This window comes from Ochlerotatus camptorhynchus, unplaced genomic scaffold (assembly GCF_037179485.1).
Source record: "Ochlerotatus camptorhynchus isolate MF236.1 unplaced genomic scaffold, CSIRO-AGI_Acam_v1.1 ptg000349l, whole genome shotgun sequence".
NCBI lineage: Eukaryota > Metazoa > Arthropoda > Insecta > Diptera > Culicidae > Ochlerotatus > Ochlerotatus camptorhynchus.
The window spans coordinates 683,655-706,960 of NW_027040837.1; the positions used below are offsets into that span (position 1 = coordinate 683,655).

Below are 23,306 nucleotides of genomic sequence, written 5' to 3' on the forward strand. Positions count from 1 at the left end.
CAAAAGCTGATACGTCCCTTCGAAAATAAAATCGAAAATAGGTCATTTTAAAATCATGATTATGCATGTTAAAACATATAATGTCACGATTGAACTTGATTTTTGCTTAGTTTTTTGGAGTCATTCGAAGAACAATCAAGAATAGTTAGTCTATTGTCACTTCGTTTGTGGTTTTACTGAGATCTCAGCAAACATTTCATTTGTTTGCTAAGATTCAGCTGAGCATTATCCGAGACTCAGCAATCAAATGTCACTTTTGCTGAGATCCCAGTGAAACTTTTTTTTGCCGAGATTTGCACAGCCGAGCTCGGTAGAAAAAACTAAAATTAAAAACTTAATAAAGGGAATTAAATTGTTGAGATATTGTTAAAAATCTAACACTGCTTCTTAACCCCAAACTCCGCCTAATAATTCTAAGTTCGGCCTAACATATTGAAACGAGATTCAAAAGTCTTCAAAAGTTCACTTCGGCCTATCGGATGAAGATAAACATTGATTCGGTCAGAGCACTTCTTTTGATTTTGAGAATAATGGGTGCTAACATTCATATTACGCGTTCTCATTGACTTTGTTCGGTAGCTTTTTAACTAAAGTATCATACCAAACGCATAATTGACTTAACACTACCAAAAATTCATGTAAATTTCCGTGCCCTGAGACCGACACATGCAACCGGCCCAAATGACATAAGAATCAGTTGAAAGAAACGAGAAAATTAATTCAATCAAGCGTAATTTTCGTCGAGCTGCGTATGCTTCGGTTTAGTTACGCTTAATTTTACATGAGATGTTTGTTAACGTTACATAATTTACGTCAAAGATGGATTTCGTCTCGTGTAAAAATAGTTATTTCTAAGTGTGTTGTTAACTCTGAAATCATGGATTTATTTGACGTTTTCCACTCGATAGGCTCAACATGGGCGATTAGGCCGGAGTAGTTCTCTACCCTATCATATCTTTCATCACTTGGGTTTTCTCGTTCTGTATTTAACGCATACGGTCCAATATGTTTCTAAGATACTAAGATACTTGTAATAGAACAGAAAATAGCTATTATGAATCGTGTCATCTTCGATAGCAGCTGATACTGTCGTTGCTATCGCAGCACTACGGTACTGGTTTTCTCGCTCGATTCCCCGAGTTGTATGATGTAGAATAAGTAGAATAAGTATAAGTATCGAGTGCTAGCCCTAGTATTTAGTTGGGCAGTTTATGTCTTCTATTGCCCGAAATCATGACATAATCCTGTGCTTATGAAGTAACATTCCCATTCAAAAAATCAGAACCAATTGACAGAGGTTCGTCGCCTTTTTACATCACGCATCATCATCTATACGGCGCGGCGGTAAAGTAGGTATGACTCTTATTCAATCTACCTCAGTAAGCTCTTTCTTTTCGACTGAATGAATGATTATCTTTTGTTATTTGGCGGTGGCTGCAGCAAGGAATAATGCTTCACTCCTATTATAGTAAATGTCCCATTCATTAGGCTCCCAGCAGCTACATACTGCACACAGCACCGCGCGATCATCGGCCAGGATAGACTTCATTAGACATAATAATGCCACGCTACTTTGCACTCGTCATATCTCCACCATGGAATCTCGGACAAATTTCTCATTACTGTCCAGCTACCCTTTAATTACGTAATGCAATAACCAACATTCTCCGAGTTCAAGCTCTTCATGGCGCTTAGTCAGCAACCTATCGACCAAGTACAGTAGTACACACAATATCAACCATAAAGTACCTCTACATAGAACGACGTACCGACACGCAAAGGTAACACCACAGACAAACGGACATAACTGTCATAATCACATGCATCGCAAATATGGTTTTGGGAATGTGCTCGTATTTGTCATGGTGGCGCTACTGAAACGTTGAGCAAGCAACCACATTTCGAACTTATCAGTGATGTCAGTTCTTTTTCAGGTCACTTTAGTAGATGTCAGCTCTTGAAAATGATAAGTGATCAAGGCATCTTACTGGAGACATATAATATATCTGACGAATACAGAAAAAAAGTTGTTGAATATTGCATCCAAACTGCTGCTCATTGGTCATTTCGCTTGTGTAATATTACGCTGAACGATGTACACAGAATTTGAGAAATACTTCAAGTATCCGCGTACATTGTACAAGTTACACACTTAGAAATACCGAAACACGTGACGGAATCCATGTTTGACATAAAGGATGAGATGTAAACAAACATGTCATGTAAAATTAAGTACTTCGAGACTGAAAAGTTCGTTACTCGACGAAAAGTACGTTTGATTGAGCTGAATTTCGTGTTTATTGTGACTCAGTTTTATGTTAAAATTTACAGAGCACCTTAATTTATATGAATTTTTCTAAGTGTGTAGGTAAAGAAGTGTGCGTTTGACTAGTACTGTTGCATTAATGGCCCTTCGTTCATTGTCAACTTCTATTCAATTTTCATACTGCCATACTCTAGCGGAACTATCTACCTACCCTCTTCAGACCATTCTCTAGCTAATAAATTATCACACTGAAGCTTCATGTTAGATAGCATTTCCAACCAACCAACCTCCCTAGTTTTTTTCCTTTATTAGAGAGACTTTCAGCCGTGGGCTGGTTCGTCTCTTCTCCAGTTATGGATGTTCAATACATCACAATGAATATCATTGATTGATACATATTATATTTGTTTTCTGTGTACACATTAAAGTGATGAGCGGTGGTAGAAAGGACACTGATTAGTGATGCATTACCACGTTTAAAAACTTGTTTCCAATAAAAGAAAAAAGCACACTAAACAAACAGAATAAATTCCTAAGAAAGTTTGAACTTCTGTGTATATCTCCTAAAGATCCGTATTTCGGCGAAATTCAATCAAACCGACATCACTGTCTTGTTTTTATTCAACACAGCTGGTGACAGATTGACGGAAAAGCATGTAGTGTAAATATTGCATGAACGAGTGGGATGTTAGCGTGCCTGCGAAATATGCTTGACGATATTTTTGCAGAATTTCCACCCCTAGAGTTAGGTCTGTTTGTCTGTGGTAACACCTTAAGGCAAATTGCTGCCGGATCGTGGATCTGTACCACTGGCTAACTGGGTTATTAATTTTTACATTGGAAAAAACGTCCACCCGTCTGCTGAAATTAACCGTTTAACGAGAACATCAACCCTACGAGCGCCGGCCCGAGCAAGCGAAGCTTATGGATATCAACCATGTTGCACACAGCAGCAGCGGAGAGGTAGTTTACGGTGTTGTCGAACGTGGTTTACTACAAGCAATCATTAGTCAGCTGATGGTACGATTGTTGTAAAGGTGCAACATTTTAATGCTTCTACTGGATGTTTCGATTCGGTTCAGATAGATAGGTACTTAGTAGGATTGCATTCAGGGCGGTGTGATACTTACTTGCCTGTACCGTCACACAGGTAGTAGATCACCGAAAATAGGCAATAGAACAGTCCGAAGCCGATCGGTTGCACCACGTGCCATATTCGCACCGGGTAGGCCACGATGATAAGATCGATCAGCATGAACATGCAGTTGGCAGCGTGGATCAGGATGTTGTTGGCGTCCACCGGCATCTCGTCTGTGGGGTGGGTATAGGAAATTTTAGATGTTTTACATGTCGAAGAATAGGAGTTTAAGTGTTTAAACATTTACCTCAAGTTTTGAATTTTGATTAAAAGAAGGATTTTTTTGCATACTTCAAAATCTCAAGAAATGGTCAAAATATCTTATTAAATATCTCGGTAGTGTTCCCATGGTGCTCCTCTGACAGTTATTACATAAAACTGTGTGTACCAGTCGATTTGTTAGACCAGTGGTTTTCAACCGAGATTAATTTGGCCGTCATAGAGGGAATTGACCTTCTTTAGCTCAGTCAGTAATTTATTTATTCGTCGTCAATCAAACGTAGACCAGTTTAAGTTATAAAAAACACTTAACATCTATTTTAATAATCTCTGACTAACCTCGAAAAGAAGCGTTTTTTAAGAGAATTTTTGATCATTGTCAAATCAATTGTTTCATAATGTTCATTATAACAAGACATCATTCTATTTAAAGGCGTGTTCCTGGCATAGTTTGTTCTTTGATTGTTGATATAAAACATGTTTATGTTTCTTAAGGAACGAGTGGAAGCATACAAATTTAGATTTTCTAAAATCTCTGTGGCATTCACTTTTTGTGCTACAACATCGTTTATAAAAACTATCATTGCAAACTGTCTTCGCTTTTCAAGTGGATCCAAATTGATCTACATACATTGAGACTCACAAGATGGTAAGGGTTAACTCGTCCAGCCTAACTTTCTTAGAGCATATAATAGAAACTGTTTTTTAACTGATTCAATGCGGTTAATATGAGTATCTTGATATGGAGCCCAGACTATACTACAGAACTCAAGGTGGGACCTAACATATGCAACGTATAATGTTTTGATTGTGTATGGATCATTGAAATGAAAGCTAAACCTTTTAATAAACCCGAGCATGTTTATTTTTATTTATTTATTTATTTATTTAATAAGTCATCTGACAAAGTTGTCTTAATGAATAAACTATTCGTCTTAAATAAGGTTCAGTCTTCTTACTCTATTCACAAATTGAGGTGTAGACATACCAACATCAAACGCGGACTCGACGGATACAAACATAAGAACCATTGCACAAATAGGCTGGTTGTAGCCATAGAGAGTACGATGAAAGCTCGGTTGCATCAGGGATTGCTGACGTAACATCCTACCTGGAGCACGGAAATCAAGCAGTGACAGAAGATGAGAGCAATCGACGTCACCGTTGAGTAATTTAGCTATAAACGTAGCTTGTTGTAGCTTACGTCTTCGATCAAGCATTTCGAGGTCAAGCAGACGGCATCTATCGGAATATGCTGGAAGGTTCAAAGGATCACGCCACGGTAGGTTTCTGGTAGGGCTCAATTCTTAGATTCCATGATACGTCGTTTGGAGCCCATACAACTCAAGCATTTTCTAGGATCGGCCTTACTGCTTTAGACAGTGTGGATCCGTGAAATCCTTGGCAATCTTAGAGATGAAGCCAAGTTGACGATTAGCCTTGGACATAATCGATGCATAATAGGAATGAAAGGAAAGCTTCGAGTCCAATACAACACGAAGATCCGTCACTTGATCCACTCTGCTAAGAACAGTACCATCGATGTGATATTCATAAATTAACGGGTCTTTGGACCGATAGAAGGTCATCACATGACATTTTGCGACGCTGATGACAAGCTTGTTCGAGCGGCACCACTGAACGAACATGTTGAGCAACATTTGCAGGTGACAACAGTCCTCGATGCAGCGTATCACCCACCACATAGATTTTCAGATCATCAGCATATACGAGCTTGCACCAATGTTGCAAATTTTCGCATCAATGAAAACTCAGTACCATTATTTGAGAGATACAACTCACAATGTTCACTTTCCAACCAGGCTCTCACTACGAATAGGACAGAGGCAATAACAAAAATATTCCGACTCAACTCAGTGGGAGAACAGACAAATGCTGAGAATGTGTTCATCTAACCAGACTTTCTCTCTCTCAGTAATTGAGCTTAGTCGTTCTGATTCACCATGCTTTTAACTCGAGGTCTGAGTCAGAGTGTGCTGATAGAGACAAATTGAGTTAGAGTGAGTCTAAATGTTCGTTGAAGCAGATGTACCTGGGTACGTTGATAAAGGGGCAAGGGAAATAAAACAACTTTATAGTAAGCGTGCATAGGGGCGACTGTTGAACCTGAAAATAGATTCAGTGTCATGTCGGGGTCGCCACATTTTTGCAATAAACGCACAATGCATGGATGAGAATGAGAATGTTGAAATTATTCTTTCGGGTAAGTACAGAAACAATTATTTTTAAAACTGAAAAAGAAATATAAAAAAATCTTTTATGATTTGCATTACAAATTATGTAACGTATGTGGGGAAAGGGGGATTTTTCGTTACTTATTATTACATAGGGGGCGGGTAATATAGGGCCAGATGGAACAAGAGTGCCACCGAAATAAAAACTGTATATTTAACATATTCTACATACAAAAATACATATTCAAACGGCGCCGGTGGTGTAGTGGCAAGCGTGATTACCTCTCACCCCAGCAGGCCTGGGTTCAATACCAGTAGGCGCCGCCGGGATTGTGGCTTGTGGCCAAGGGTAGATGCAGCGTCATTGAAGAATAACACAAACAATAACGGTCCCAAATTACTTTCTTGCGGGACACCGGACGTGCTAGCAAATGGCGATGAAACATAAGATCCGTGTTCAACGAACAGCGTTCTGCCAGTCAAGTACGATGACAACCACGACACCAATCGATTTGAGGCTCCCAACCGTGATAGCTTGCAGAGCAACACTTTAGGACCAATTTTGTCAAAAGCCGCCTTTAGGTCCGTATAGATTACGTCAACCTGCGCTTTATCTTCCATAGCCGAAAAACATGTAGTAGTTAGATCCAGCAAGTTAGTAGCAACAGACCTACCGGGAATAAATCCATGTTGATCTGACGAAATGTGGTTTTTTGTAGTGCGTAGAATATAATCACTGACGATAATCTCGAGAAGCTTCGATGCGACTGGTTATCCCACGGTGTTGCCTTTCTTGTAGATTGTGTTATTATAATGTTCAAAAAAGCTTAATTTTGAATCTAGTATAACACCTATATCTCTAACTTGATTTGGACCTTTTAACTCTGTTTGGTCCTATTGTTACATGTTCTTGCCTAATAATTTGCTTTCTTGTAGATGAAATGGAATTACATTTTTTCACATTAAGCTTTAATAAACTTTTTGTGCACCAAGTGTAAAAGTTATTAATTTCTTGTTGAAATACTACAAGATCAGACGTTTCACGAATTTCCAGGAAAAGTTTCATGTCGTCTGCATATATTGAGACATTCAGAATATTCAATATGTGCTCTACATAATTAACAAATAGAATAAACAGTAATGGTCCAAGATGGGAACCTTGTGGCACACCAGATGTTACATTGACTACTGACGACAAATCTCCTTCAAATCTAACTCTTTGTGTCCTACTGGTCAAGTATGACTGAATCCACTTCAATAAATGTTGACTAAAACCTTACTTAGATAATTTGAATAATCCTGATGAATGTGGGCGTCGCGTATTAGTACAAGACACTGAAGAAGTCTGCACATTGTAGACGAAATACGCGTATCTGTCAAGGATGAGTAAATAAGGTAGTGGAATTAAATGGAAATTACTAATCCTTCTCTCTCTCATTATAATTTGAATAGCAAAAGAGAGATATCAACCCTATCAAACGAATTACTGAAGTCAGTATATAGTGCCTCAACATAATGTCTCTTATCCATTTCGTTAAAAAAATGTTACAAAATTCAACAGATTAGTAGTCGATAAAGGTCCTTTAACAAAACCATGATGTTTGCCTGTAATTAAATGCTTAACTTGTGCGAAAATATTTTGATGGCAAGACTAGACTGAAGGCGGCCGGGTTCGATTCTCGGTCTGGTCCACAGAGGAGTAACTGGATCAAAAACCTGGCCAAAATTATATTCACTGGTTTTGAGCAATTTTCTGTTAACTGTAACTTTTAAAATCCATCTACTTAGCAGTGCATATCTGGCCTTTCATCATCCATACGAATAAAAAAAGTAATGGGTTTTGAAACTAGGATTTTTTTATTCTTCTGCTTAATATAAGGATTATTTAACAAAAAGAGTAAAGAAATTATCCAAGAATCATTGCCCTGAAATAAAAAATAATAATAAAAAATAACGAAAGTTTTAATAACATAACTTGCGATTTCTTACGTTCGATTAGTTAGAATCTTCGTCTGAATCGCTGCGAACTTCGTTCTCTGCAGTATTTTGTCCACCTACGATGGCATTCACTTTGAGCATTTGCTGGGTTTCAATGCTGAACGGCTTGCTTTTTTCTGATAGGATTCTCACGACTTGAACTCAAAAAGGGATCCGAACTTAGTAACAACCTATTCAAAATGTCTCGGTTGCATGCTGTTCGCGAGAACTTTCTTGAGAAGTGTTGTCGTTATACTCTAAAATGCTTATTACGAGCTTCAGCGGCTTCCTAATACATTAAACCAATGGGTAAACGTACATGCTCCATAACACTCTTGCCGTGTACCAAGATTTTATGAACAGTAGGTGTCATGGGATGCTAAATGCATAACGATACGTACATCCGGGCTGTGTCAATTGCATATACTGCAAATTTATCAGTATCCACGCTATAGCCACATGTTATTGTTTCAACGATGACCTTGAACCGATAAATCAATCCTTTATCAATCCCGATTATTTCGGCCACTAAATTGACGTCCTCAAAAAACCGCCGTATTACCGTTGTTTGTGTTACCGCAACCTGTTTTTGGTACATCTACCAGAAGTCCTAACTTTGTCTTTATTTCAGCTTGAATCTGCTTTTTTTTTCGATCTGCAGCGATCCTTTTATCTTCTTCCGAACGTGCTTGTCATTTAAGTAGAAGCAATTTATAGCCTCAATAAAGTATCAACTCAAAAAACGAATTCGCGCATGCAAAGTCGACAAACCAAATTTGAAGGTATCTGGATCTTCTTTCTTTAGTTTTTCTAAATCGTTGAAAGTACATGCTAGACGAGGTGTTGGTTGCCGCATTACATACATTGGCGTCAACCATGGTGGGTTGAAGTGTATACTTTATTAAAATAAGGCTTCCATTGGCAGAACGGTATTCTGATCTTGACAGTTGATCAATTTGGTTCTCTACATGTGTGATTTCGTCATTAGTGCTTTCATTAGTTTTACGGAGAAATCGGTCATGAATAGGACGAAAATATCGTGGTGAGGAGAAGGATTCTGCCACAACAATTTATGATTGTTTTCGATATTGGCAAACAGTCTCAGCTCGCTGGCTCATCTGCGTTGCGTAAGTCAATTCCTCAATAAGAACATTTTCCAGCACCTGAAGTTCTCGTTTTTTACTCATGGGAAAGCTTAATAATCCCTTCAGCCATTCCGAATGCTTTCGAACAAAAGCCTCTTTATGATACGCGCAACGAAACCGTTTTTGTTTAAATTCTGATCTGAATATTGTTAACTTACTTTTAGCAATGTGCAACTTATCTTCCGGGCAGTTGAGTTCAGTTAAAAGTTCATTTTCCATGCAGGCCAGTTTTTCATCCAATAAGCCATCCCTTCGTTGCATTAACTTATGAAGATAGTGTCTTGTCAAAATTTTGCAACCTTCTCCAAATCCTGTAAGTTCAAGCACAAAGAGCTTAAAATTACTAACAATTCTGATTGTTATATATACAAGAACATTACTTCAGACTCCAAACAAACTGAGTACAACGCGATAGAAGCATGCAATGTTGAACTTTGATTAACTTACTTTCATCGCTGCTCATGGTTATAAGTCATGTAATTTGAAATTTCATCACCACTTTTCGAGGCGTAAATTTGTAGCTGTTAAAACTATACACTGATCAAACGTTCAAGATTAAAGAAGGACAGAATTAGTGCTCGGTAATTTTGTCATAGGTTTCTGCAGTAAACCGTTGTGTTACGGAAGTTTTCTGGAAGTATGACCTTATAAAGGGATAAAATTTTGCCACGAAATGATGCAAAACATGCCATTTTCAAATGGCTCGCAATCGCCAATCCGGACGACTCCGGACGAGATTTGAATGCCAATGTGTTCATAATAACGTGAACTTTCATTTGTCCATAGAATATATGATCTGATCGCGCAAGATTCTACAACTTTTTCATGTCTGAAACAGCACAAAAAAAACATAAAAAATACATTTTTTTCATATTGTTGAAACAATAAGACATTATTTAAATTTAAAGGTTTTTACCACATAACTTGTTAGAAAAGAGCTCAAAGTAGCCATTTTATTATAACACTTGTCTCTTGATCAAATTGTTTATATCTTGTAGGCGTAATTATTACATGGTTACTTTTTGGAAAACAAGAAGCTTCGAATTTCTTCAGTTTTTGAACACGTCTCAAAATTTGTAAACAAAATGTAACGTTTTTATTCCGTTGCCACTTTATGCTGAATACATTGAAATATATAAAAAAAAATATAGGAGCATGAAAAATCAAGAAAATCTTGTTTACTTATTTTGGCCAGGTTTTTGTTCCAGTTACTCCTCTGTGCGGTCTAGCGATTTGTCGGGTTGGAGAACGCTGAAGCTTGACACCGTTGACGCTAATTTCAAAGAGTTTAGCGACAGTCCAGGCGTGGACCTGCCCTCATGGCAGTAACAGCGTTTTAGTAACAGCACTGATACTTGTCGTGGACATATTTTTAACTCTTCATTTGTTCCAAATTCAAAATAAATTACATTTCATTTTAACCTAGATGCTCCAGTTTCAACAGTAGCTTATCAGCCTTAATTTTTATGATTTATATATCTAAGTGTTTTTACATTGTTCCTGCCTAGGTAATTCAGTATTTTAAACAGGTTTTCTATACCTGCATGTCAGTATAAAAATTGACATCTTAAAACTAAAAACTAATACTAAATCTTATTTAAGTATAAAGGGAATTAATCGTTGCAATTAAAGATTTTTGCCTGAAATTATTGCCTGGTAGTGCAACAACCCTAGTAACACGCTTATCACAAATCGGTTGTTGAAACTCTTAAACGACTTATTTCAGTCATAATTAGGTTGCTGCAACTTTTCACGACAGAAGTGTGCTACTCGGGAACTAGACCATATTAGCCAGCGTAAAGCATGGCCAGTTTAAAAAGTTGTTTAAATATTAGAAGTTTATTCGTCAGGCAAATTTTGGATTTCCTGTTTATAAGAGGATAAAAACATTTTATGTATTTGTTACATTTGGCTTGAATGCCCTCAATGTGATCTTTAAAAGTTAATTTTGCTTCAAGATATTTCACTTGGTTTGACCAGGAAATTGGAACTCCGTTAATAGTGACTATGTGACTACTACTAGGTTTCAAAAAGGAAGCTCTAGGCTTATGTTGAGTCTTGGAAGCGTTGGGAGAAATATGCCATTTTTGAAAATAAGAAGAGAAAATATCTAAACTTTTCTGCAGTCTGCTGCAAATAACACGAAGACTTCTTCCTTTAGCGGAAATGCCTGTGTCATCAGCGAACAAAGGTTTGTGGCAACCCTGAGGCAAATCAGGGAGGTCCGAAGTGAAAATGTTATACAATATAGGCCCAAGAATGCTACCCTGAGGAACTCCTGCTCTAACAGGTAGTCGATTAGATTTGGAATTTTGATTATTTACCTGCAGAGTTCTGTCCGTTAAATAATTTTGAACTAATCTCATAATATTGAGTCAAAAATTAAACTTTTTCAATTTAGCAATCAAACCTTCATGCCAAACACTGTCGAATGCTTTTTTTATGTCTAGAAGAGCAACTCCAGTTGAGCAGCCTTCAGATTTGTTTGAATGAATTAAATTGGTAACTCTTAAGAGTTGATGAGTAGTTGAATGCCCATGACGAAATCCAAACTGCTCATCTGCAAAAATTGAGTTCGTATTGATGTGAAGCATCATTCTATTTAAAAATATCCTTTCAAAAAGTTTACTTATTGAAGAAAGCAAACTTATTGGACGGCAACTAGAAGCTTCAGCTGGATTTTTATCCGGGTTCGAAATTGGAACATCGCATTTTTCCATTTATCAGGAAAGTATGCCAAATGAAAACATTTGTTAAATAATTGTTCCAAGAAACCAAGGTACTCTCTGGAAGGTTTTTGATGAGAGTATAAAAAAAATGCATCATCACCTAGAGCTTTCATATTTTGAATTTGTTTTAGTTATAGATCTTAATTCGTGCAAATAAATCCCTCAAGAATTATCGAACTTATTTTCCTCAGTGAATATATTCAGATAATCCCGAGCAACCTGATTCTCAATAGGACTAGTAAAACTGAAATTATGGGAACTCTCGAAATGCGTAGCAAGTTTCTTAGCTTTTTCTGAATTGGTGATCAAAATTTGACCACCTTCTTTAAGCGTTGGAATAGGCTTTTGAGGTTTTCTCAAAATTTTTTGAACTAGGGTCTAATTTAGAAACATTATTTTCAAAGTTTTTTTCCTCAGGGCAGAGACTCGCTTTTCAATTTGTTTTTTTTTTTACAAATCCCGCCAGATCACTTTCATTACAGGATCACGTGTTCTTTGATATTGCCTCCTACAGACATTTTTCAGACGGATCAAGAGCTGAAGATCATCGTCTTTTATAATAGTATCGAATTTTGGTACTGAGGCAGCTCTTGCTTCAACTATAGAAGTAGTCAGAGATTCAAGAGTATAATCAATTTCATCTTTGGTTTGCAAAGGAATGTTTGGATCAAAACTATAATCCATAAATGTTCGATATTGCTCCCAATCAGCTCTTTGGTAATTGAAAGTAGTGCTGTTGGGATTAGAAATTCTTTCTTGGGATATTTCAAAAGTTACTGGAAGGTGATCAGAACCGAAGTCAGCATGGGTCACCAATTGGCTTAAAAATTGTCATGAATCAGTTAAGACCAAATCAATAGTTGAGGGATTTCTAGCTGAAGAAAAGCATGTTGGGCTGTTTGTACATTGAATAGTGTAATAACCTGCAGAACAATCATCAAACAGAATATTACAATTGGAATTGCTTTGAGCATTATTCCATGAGCGGTGTTTTGCATTAAAATCACCAATAATGAAGAATTTAGACCTATGACGAGTAAGATTCTTAAGGTCAGTCACCCTTGAGAAAATTCTTTTGCTGGCCTACGTATTGGAATGGCAAATAGGCAGCTATAAAAGTAAGTTGTCCAAATTTTGTTAGCCGGCGCCGGTGGTGTAGTGGTAAGCGTGACTGCTTTTCTCACTCCAACGGGTCTGGGTTCAATCCCAGCCGAGGTCGGTGAGATTTTTCTGAGGCATAAAAATCTCTGGTCACGTCTTCCTTCGGAAGGGAAGTAAAGCCGTTGGTCCCGGCCCATGTGTGTTGAATGGGTGCGATATCCTACGCAGGTGTGGAACCTGCCTTCCTGCACTCGATTGCCGTCAATGGATGGCAACCGATGTCCGTCGGTGATTGGCACTAGATTGCGGAACAGAGACCGACGTTGAATAAAGGAAAAAAAGACAAATTTTGTTACGACAGAAACTCCAAAAGTTTCAAAAACTTTGGTTTCTAACGAAGAAATAATTTGATGTTTGATACGTCTATGAACAATTATGGCAATGCCACTACAGGCTCCATCAAGACGATCATTTCGATAAATAAAATAATTTGGGCCCCTTTTAATCTTACGATCAGGTTTAAGGAACGTTTCAGTTATAACGGCGATATGCACATTATGAAAGTTCAAAAAGTTAAATAGTTCGTCCTTCTTATCTTTAAGCGATGGAGCATTCCAATTCGAAATATTTAATGATTTAAAATCGATTACTAAATTTCACAATCATGACAATATTGTTCGCAAATTTAACTCCAGTTTGAATAGCAACAAACATGGGGTTAGTTTTTAACATATCAGTAATCATGGCAATTAATGATTTCTGTAAAATTTCCATTTTAGGAGCAGTAATGCTTGCTAAGTCAAAATTATAAATTATTTCCGTTAGAATTTTGATTTCTACCAGCTGCAATAGATTGATAGAATGGGGTGCAGGTATAGATGAAGAATTTGAAGCAGGTGTGATATTTGTACTTTCGGAATGTAGAATTTGTTCCTCACTGACCGTTGTTAACAGCAGAGGAATTTACACCCATTCGGGAACGAGGAGCGTTTCCTACCTACGCTTAGAACGAGATTGTAGGATCGCTTTGCGAGTCTTACATTCCCAAAAGTTTGACACCACAATTTGAACATTTAAATTTATTAGGATCTTCCTTCACAGGACAGTCGTCCTTAGCGTGAGAGGAATCACCACAATTCATGCATTTAGCTGGCATGTAACAATTTTTGTTCCGTGACCCTATCCCTGGCACTTACGGCACTGAGAGAGGTTTTGGAAATTTCCGCCAGTCTTCCTGAAGTGTTCCCACTTTACTCGGACATGGAGCATAAGGCTAGCTTTTTCTAAGGCCTTAAGGTTGTTTAGTTCACTAGACTTGAAGAAGACGTTTGAATCCATCCAAGATTTCAGCCAATACACGGAATTCACCCCGACGGCCAATTTGAAGTGAAAACTTAAAATGAACGAAGTTCAAAAGTTCCTTGCAAATAGCATGGAAATCGGAAGTGGTTACAACAATAGGGGGAACTTTTTCCCTTTTTGACATTAAGCCAGGAATGTTAAGTGGAATTTTTCCTGGATGACGGATCATTCTCATCATCCGTAAGCATATCTAATAGATTGCTCTATTGAATTTTATCAGAAGGGGGATCAAGCGATTGCCCTTTTCGTTTGCGCTTAGGCGCCATGGCGGCTGAACCAAGTTTCTCCAAATCGACTTCCATGCAGATTACTATAAGAATTCGAAGGTTTGCACCGATATAGGTTGAGATAGATAGGTTGAACACTGAAAAGTGCTATTTAAATTTGTTTTAGCTTTAGGTAGTATTAACACTTCCTTCAGCAAAAAGCAAATAGATCCGTACGGCAAGAGAGCACGATGCAGCAACAACGATACTGATTTTTTTTAAATAAGTTTTTCTTCTAGGGACACCGTGCGCCACTTCCAATATGAATTATCATTCGGTGGGTAAATAAAGTCATCGAGCAATTTTTTTTTGCATGAGAATGCATCGAGTTCAGCGCTCAATCACTCCAAACCCAGATATTGGAACTTGTACTGTTGATATTATTTGTTTTCCTTTGCACGAATACAGTCGTTCAAAGGCCATCATAAAAAAGACCATTGTCTCAGTATAATCGAGAGGTCCTCGAGATAAAGTAAATTCTTCTGTACTACGTTGTCATGCACTTGACTACACCGTAACCTTCACTTACCGTTATGCAATATAGTCCAGTAGACGATCGTAATGCAAATCGATAGGATTAGCGTGATGTTGTGTATCATCCAGTAGATCTTGAAGGCACGCGGCATTTCCTCGCAGTTGCAAATTTTATCTGGAAATAGAAAGAATGCGCATTGAGAGCTGGCAATGAATGTAACGAATAGTGCAATTCAAGTGAATTGCGTCTATTAGTCCAACAAACACTTTAACATGGCATGAGTTGTATTGATAGTTTGCTTGACCTTTAGGCAACACGCGACGAGGGTTGAGTTGAGTAGAAAAATCACTATTCTTGGAAATGTTTACTCTTAGAAGACGGTGTTTCCTCGGAATGCTAACTGCAAAGCGGAAATATAGATAAATGCAAAGTTGAGTGGCTTTAGGTTCGTAAAATGTGATAATTTGGATCTGGAGAGACTGCCTTCAAGGACTTCCGCGGCCCCGCACAGACAACAACGGCTAACACGGTTTCGCTTATACAATGCCATTTTCGCGTTCTTTTTACGAGACGCGATTGAAATCTCCACAACATCAAAGAGATCCATTCATTTGCATCTGGAATGGTACGATCCATGGGCTAATGGATGTGGGGACATATTTCCCATGGCATTGCAAGCACCGTCCGGTCAGGTATCGATACATGGGTTTGGCCTTCGGAGATAAATTGCTACAAGATTCGAGAGCAAATCAAACAGCACGAGCTCTACCGTACGTTCGCCCGTTGTCGTTAAAGGCGAGGTCCAACCATGGTGCGTCATTCTGTGCCCCATTGATTACCGCAAGCGCCATCTCTCATTGTTTACGTAAAGATGCCACGACATTGTTCGGTGACCTTTGGCCACTTGATGTCTATTGATTCGCGTAACCCGACTGAAAGCATTCCTCGGTGATCTTTGCTGGGGATAGTGTTTTTATTAAGTATCTACAAGACCTTAGTTGGTGAGATTTATTGGTGCAATATGCTTTGGATGGGGTCACTACTTGGTTTTGCTTGCGACTACGAAGCAACATTTCGTTAAGATTTTTGAAAGTGCTACTCAGATGTGAAATAAAATCCAGATCATCCATCAACTTAGCCTCCGGCAGTTGCGTAATATTTTTCGCGAAACACTGCCCATTTCCCAGGTGCCATAAAATTAGATGCTTCTAGTCTCTTTCGGTGATAATCTCACCATCAGCAACAACCCAAATGATACCGAATTTGCATAGTATAATTTCAGAGTAACGTAGGCTCAAAAGAGACATTCCCACCGTCAGCATCATCACCAGTAGCATCCAATGAAGCGAAAGCAACGAGCCAGTCCCCAAAAACAGAGCTAGAGTGTGTCAACTTCACCGGAATCGTGACACAGATTTGGTCGATAGAAGTGTGGTCGAATTTTTGCAACTTTGGAAATCAAAAGCCCAATCGATGGGGTGCTTGAAAGTGCTATATAATAAAATATTCTAGCACTAATTTGCAAATCTTGTCGTTATTGGTTGACGAGGAAGAGTGGCAGAAAAAAATCAATCCTAAGCTAGGGGAAATAAAAGATGAGCCATATAGAGCACCGAAGGCAGGCCAGTTATCCTTGACCAGGTTTTGAAAATGCCAAATTAGCAGCAACATTGTGTGTCGTCAATTTATGCAAAAATTTCGATATCCTATCCTATCGTGGCCCTGACTGATTGCATAATCTGTCGTGGCTGTGAGGTTAGACTGAATTCCTGCTCCCAATGTGATGTGGAATCAAAAAAGCAAAAAATTGGTGGGGTTGTGTACAAGACACGACCGCAGGGTTGACGTAGACTACGTTAAGCTGCGTTTTTTTTCTAGATATTGATTTAAAATACAGTAGAAGTAACCTATGATTTCGGTCCTATGTACATATTTTGGATTTCCTACTTAGTAAAACTTGGTTAAATTGAGGAACTCATAAAATGCGAATACATATTCTATTTCATTTGGTTCCTAAATTACAATCAGATATGAGTAAGGCTTTCTTCAGGTGATTCATTGAAGCGTCCAACAATGACCGTCATGATGGCTGATATTCCCTATCACTTCAAGATTTCTAGGACATAAATCTTCGGTTGTGACATCACTCATGAAATTGAAAGTCCTTGTGCACTGGACTGCAACAAACGTGAAGTTCCAGTTTCTTTGTTATAAGTTTTGTGAGAGCTGATATCTGTACTGTTGACATTTTTATGTGGTAATGAGATTGATCCTCAGCGATTCAACTTCAAAACGCTAAAAATAAATGCACACACAAAAACGGAGTGCACAATTTTGCATCAATGTTATGCAACATTTCATAGTTGATCGAGATGATATTAATTAGCTATGAATCCCTCCAATAAGTTCTAGGTACATCTTTTATCTACCAATTGAACAAATAAAAAAATACTAAGGCTGTGTTCCATTTGGAAAATTTTCACTTAGATTTGATAATAAATAAAGGACGAAAAAAAAACTTAGATTTGACACTTCGAAAATAAATTAAGATGTTCGAAAATCCCTCTGTTGTAGATCGGCCGATTTTCGAGAAAGCGTCTGTCAAATTGATTCCTTGTCTATCAGAAATAAGTCTGCTAAAATAGCAGGTTTATTTGAAAAATTTTCATCTGTTAAATTTAAGTAAAAATTCACCAAATGGAACACAGCCTTAATAACTTGAGCACAGGATCGTTTCTTGTTGTGTTTGTCGTATTAGATGCTAGATAAAAACTTCTTTTATCGATATGTGTGCTGAAAATACCTGGGCCGAGTGGATTCAAGGTGAAAGTCGACGAAAAGAATCTTATCAGTCTTACTTAGGACCTAATGCAATGTTCAGCTTGAATTGTTTCGCTGAGCTGTAAACAGAAAATCGATGAAGAGAATCGAGCATTACAAGTAGGCGCTCACTGTCGAATTTCAGAACCTAGCACTGAAAATAAACTCGACGGTACCTCTATTTTTACTAAGAGATAAGCATTGCAAGTCCCTCCTCACAGATACGAATTTTGTTCATTTATATCAAAAATATAAATGTTTATACTCTAAACATATTAATTATTCAAAGTAAATTGAAAACATGTTTAAAACGAAAATATTTATGTTTGAATTAAATTCAAAGGCATGTTTATTTCAACAATATCAAAATCCATTGTATTTGACAGCTTTTGTCACCATGTCTGTGTTTGACTGACGATGATCGGTTACTGTACGTGACGAATAAGAATGGAATCATTCTCCAGTGGGACCTGGTCAAGCGGAAATGGTTGGCGGAAACAATAAAGGTGCAGAAGATGGTAGTTATTTCACTAGGCATTTCGCACGATCTTAAGTTTTTGGTAGTGACCGGATTAGATCAAGAGCTAGACGAAGCGACAATGGAGCTGGACGAAGCGACAATGGAGCTGGTGATACTCTGATTGGAAGAATTCCTATCAGTTATATTCCTGTACGAAAGATAGGACTGGCTCCTGGATGAGATGTTCTACGTGGAGACATTATACAGTCATCAAACGCCGGGTACCAGCATTGATGCCATGTCTCGAAAACGTTGCATTGTGGAAGAATCGCATTTGGTTTACAACTGTCTTCCCAGCTTGAGTGTGTCAAGTTGATCGGAAACGAACGTTTTATTTTATCGCGCATTGATGATTTATAATAATAAATAAATATGTTTTTTTTTCTTAACATTAAATACGTTTAAGATAAACTCTAAAATCATGTTTAAAATAAAAATATTTATTTTTGTTTACAAAGCTGTCAAATCAAACAAAAATATTCACGTTTATTTTCAACTTGAATATTTTTAAAATAAACGTATAATGATTTTTATTTTAAACATTGATATCACATGACTTTGAACATAACGTACGTTTGAATCAATCTATTTTATTTTTGTGGCCAGAACAAACTGAATTTACGTTTATTTTTACCTCAAATATTTTTATTTCGATGATACTTTTTTCTGCGTGTACTTGATGAATTATGCAAAAAAACTGGGGTTGTATAAAACGTTCTATAGTATAATTTTCCAAGTAGGAGGGACTTTCATAGCTAATCTAAAAGCATAAATAGAGGTACCGTCTGATAATTCCGGAGTGATTTGAGATTTGGGCGTAATTGTATTTGTAAACGAACACGTCAATTGCCAGTTTCCCTTGAATAAAAGCTCAATCCCATAAGCAAAATATACCAAATGATAGAGGAATCAGTCCTCTACCTCATAGTGTTATAAGTTTAGCAGCACTGTTTTATAACTTTTCTGATTCAAGCAGCACGATGTGCAACCAAATTGTACTTGATTATGAGGACTGGGTTTGGGGAGAACGTTAATTTCATGAAAACAGTGATAAAATTATCACTTTTTATTTGTTCATTTTAAAAAAAGTTTTTTATGAAAAATTGAAAAAAAAGTTTATTGCAACAGCTTACGAAAGGTATTTCCTATCGATTGGTGTATTCGGATTTTAATTTCATCTATAAATGACAAAGCTTATAGCGTTCAAAAAAATTACAGCTTTTCGTGACGGTCGCAATTTTAGATTTTCGATTTACCCCCAGTACCTTCCCGTAAGACGTAGTGTGCATCAAAAACATGTACGGAAGCAGACATAATATGTTAACAGTTGCGGGAAAGCATTGGCGACACTAAACTACCCGGATAAAAAGAACCATAGACATAACAATTTACGCACCATAGATTCTAGTGTACGTTCTATTGAAGTTTTATTGCTTTTGACAAAAAAAGTTGGAAGGGTTGTATACTAGATACGACCGCAGGGTTGGCGTTGGATAACGTCTGTTATGTGTTGTACTTAATTGAGTATATTATATTTTAGGAATATTCCTTAATAACTCTTTTGCGAAAGTTTGGTGGCCCTGAAAAGGGCCGTTTTGTTGGGCTGATGTTGTTGACAATGATGGAACGGGCGACCTGGTTGGACGCTTATATAGTAGAACAGAAAATATCAGAGGTGTCATATACTCCCATCTGATGTCTCGGTTGGAGAAAGTATAAGAATATAAAAAAATCAATCGATTTTCACCATCTTTAGACAATGGTTTACTTTCAACCATTTTCAATAGTTTACAGAATGAAATCAAAAGTTTTGAATCATTCAGCAAATTGCTAGAAATATTTCCAATCGATTGATGCCATTATCTCGTAAATCTATCGAGAGACGGTTGAGTTATTATCGTAATCTTTTAATTTTTCGTAACGCATCCAAAATGACTGTTTTCAATTTTGTACCCCCGTATGTTGCCGAAAGACGTTATCCAACGTCAAAAATATGGTTGCTACAACAGATTTTATTGCATTGTAACTATTTTTGTATGGCAAAGTTTTATTCGGATGGGAAAAAATACCTGAAAAAGTCGTATTGCGAAAAATGGAAGGCACTGATTTATTGAGTTATTGTACCAACGAAATAAACATGTTTCACCTTTGATAAGCTATAAGCCTCCTAATTGCATAGTTCAAATCCGTCACTAAAAATTGACCCCCGCCATCGATTAGGCCGGATGCTAAGTGTCATCGTCACAGAATTTTATCGATGTGCTAGAATTCTTGCACCAAACAACTCCAATAGTATCCAAGTCGATAATGAAAGAGCGTTGCTCTATCCAACTTCTTCCGTACACCTGTATTGTAGCTACGCCTTTCCTATGCTGCCTACTAATTATCACCCGCCTGGTTCAACTTGAACTTGAATCTGGACGGCATGGTGCATGGTTTAGCTTTTTCCTATAACCTGCCATCAATCGGGGCACACGTTTTGACGTAAAGCCGTCTCCTCCGCCGTTGGCGCGGGGTGGAAGTGGAGTGGTGTTTGGTTTTGTATTAATATTCAGTGGACTACGGATTGGAGTAGAAAAAAAAAATCACAACACAACAAACCGGAGAACGAGGAAAACATTTGTATCTCCATGGCCGTTTTGTCGTCATCGTCGTTCGCTTCGATATCAGCGAAAAGATCGATGGCTTCAAGCACGACGATGTAATTCAATGGCTTCGAGACAATTAGCGGAGAAGCTGGTCTCCGGTACAAGAAAAGAGTCAAGTTCAAGGTCGCTTGCGGTCGTATACAAAGAAATGGATAAAACTGAGCGAATCAAAACAACACTGGGTACTTCTCTATCTCCGCGCTATCGCTAAGTGTAGAAACCGATGAATGGAACGGGGAAAAGTAGATATTGCGCCAATTTAATGCCGTTTTAGCAAAAAGCAACTGGCAGACCGATGTCAATGTCAATTGCACAGATGGTGCTACCTATACGGAAATTTCGTATGCCACAGTTTTTGTTCCGGATCAGAGGATAATTTTACTAGATAGACCTCAACGAACGTGAAGAAGCAAACTCGTTTATGTCTCATACGTCTCATAGGTAGCAAAATCGTTGAATCTGTTGTCGATTTTTTTTCCTTTGGTTTGTTTTTTTCCGTCGATCTTGTTTTCCGTGCTGAGCACCAATGCTACCGACGTGCCAGGAAGGCAGCTCTCCCACACCTGGACCCTACCTATCGACCCATCAACTCATGAACCGGGGACCAACGGCTTTACTTCCCATCCGAAGGAAGGCGTGATCAGAGATGTTATGCCTCAGAACATCCCGACGGCGCCGACTGGGATTGAACCCAGGCCTGCTGGGGTGAGAGGTAATCACGCTTACCACTACACCACCGGCGCTGTCTCAATGTTGTCGATTTAACCAGATAATTATATTATAATTACTTTTAAATTTCGGGGCAGTTAAATATTTTTTGTTCGATGGGACTTTGAGACAAGTGTATTGAGACAAGTTTGTGTGTGTGTGGAATAATGCTTTGGAAATGAAATAAAATCATATTTGATATAATTGTATTTCTTCTTATTATTCTACTTAATCAACGTCACATCAGGAATTTCTCACCCTTCAAATCTAGACCAACAATTGAAATAGGCGGAACAACGAAACGTAAACAATGGCTTCAAATGCAAATTCCTCGAGAATCGAAGCACATCCAAAGGGGGCGACCCAGGCGTAGAGGATAAGATCCATACCTCTCACGCCAAAGTCACGAGTTCAAATCTCACCCCCGGACAAGTCACGAATGACCCAAGAGCGTTAAAGTGACTATAATAAAAAAAAGCACATCCAAGTAATCTAACACCATTATCTGATTAGAGCAAACTTTTTTTTATCGAATGACATTGTTAGTTTGCATGGGAGCGTTTTTATTCTCTAGAATTTTGTGTTTAAAGCCTTGTTTACGTTTGGCTGTTCCGCTTATTTCAATTGTTGGTCTAGAAATTATAGCCAATGGTGCTACAAACAAAGTTTGTGTGACTGCGAAATGTTGTTTAGAGGTTTTTTTTGTAAATAAATTTATTTTTACAGGCTCAATCGAATAAACTGTGCAGAGCCAAGTTATCATTTGCGTTATACATCATTCCTGTCTTAAATCTAAAGTTAAAGGAATTGAACCGAATAATCGCGGTCGTCTCGAGGTTAGTGGAGACAGTTTCAAGGATGGGGAGTGAGAGAAGGAGGTTTGAAATTTGATTTACGATCTAAATATTGCATTATTCCTCAAACATGAACTTATTCCTATTCAACTTGATATCAGCAGTGTAATTAAACAATTATTAGAAAACAAACGTTTAAATGAAACTCACACACACAAAATTAATCAAACTTACAATCTAAGGTAAATATTCTTCAAGAAAACCTATATGAGTTTTATAAACTCCAGATCGCGTTCAGCCAATTCGTCATATTAAATCATACATATTAGATTACTCATCCATGTCATAAAAAAATAATAAACAACAACAACCCACTTTATAACACCTCGACACGAATAGATCCATGCATATCGTCAATCACATCACGTTTCCGTTGGTCATGAAAGCCATTCTAACGATCGTTCTGGTTGAGCGCAATGTGCCAAAATCCGATTAAGAATAATAATCGCTACCGGTGTAGGGTTTACATCTAATGTTTGGCCTTCTAAGCACAACCCGTACTTTACCTATCTTTTGCGAGCGGATTTTAATATGATACGGAATGTTTCTGGCTAGATGACTTCTAAATTTATTTGCCTACCATATTTGATAAAGAGTCTCTAATTGGGTTCTTTAAGGGTATTGAGATAAAGGCACACACTTAGAAAAAACCATGTGAATTTACGTGCTCTGAGACTGACATATACGAGCTTCAATTTTGAAATAAAATTGAGTCATAATAGACGTGAAATTCAGCTCAATCAAACGTACTTTCGAACTTTTCAGTCTCGGAGCACTTAATTTTACATGACACGTTTGTTTACGTCTCATCCTTCTTTATGTCAAAGATGGATCCGTCACGTGTAAGATTAGGTATTTCTAAGTGTGCACACTTAAGGCCCCA

At 37.7% G+C, this 23,306-nt stretch overlaps 1 protein-coding gene across 1 annotated transcript in view; it reads right to left on the reverse strand.

Moving 5' to 3' along the window:
* The window catches only part of LOC135709081 (protein rolling stone-like), a 102,598-nt gene that overhangs the window by 7,961 nt on the left and 71,331 nt on the right, over nucleotides 1-23,306 (reverse strand). Inside the window, exons 4-5 of the mRNA XM_065231275.1 lie at nucleotides 14,928-15,047; nucleotides 3,397-3,577 (exon numbers count right to left, since the gene is read on the reverse strand). Of these exons, the coding sequence (XP_065087347.1) occupies nucleotides 3,397-3,577; nucleotides 14,928-15,047 (301 nt within the window). The remainder of the gene's footprint in view (nucleotides 1-3,396; nucleotides 3,578-14,927; nucleotides 15,048-23,306) is intronic.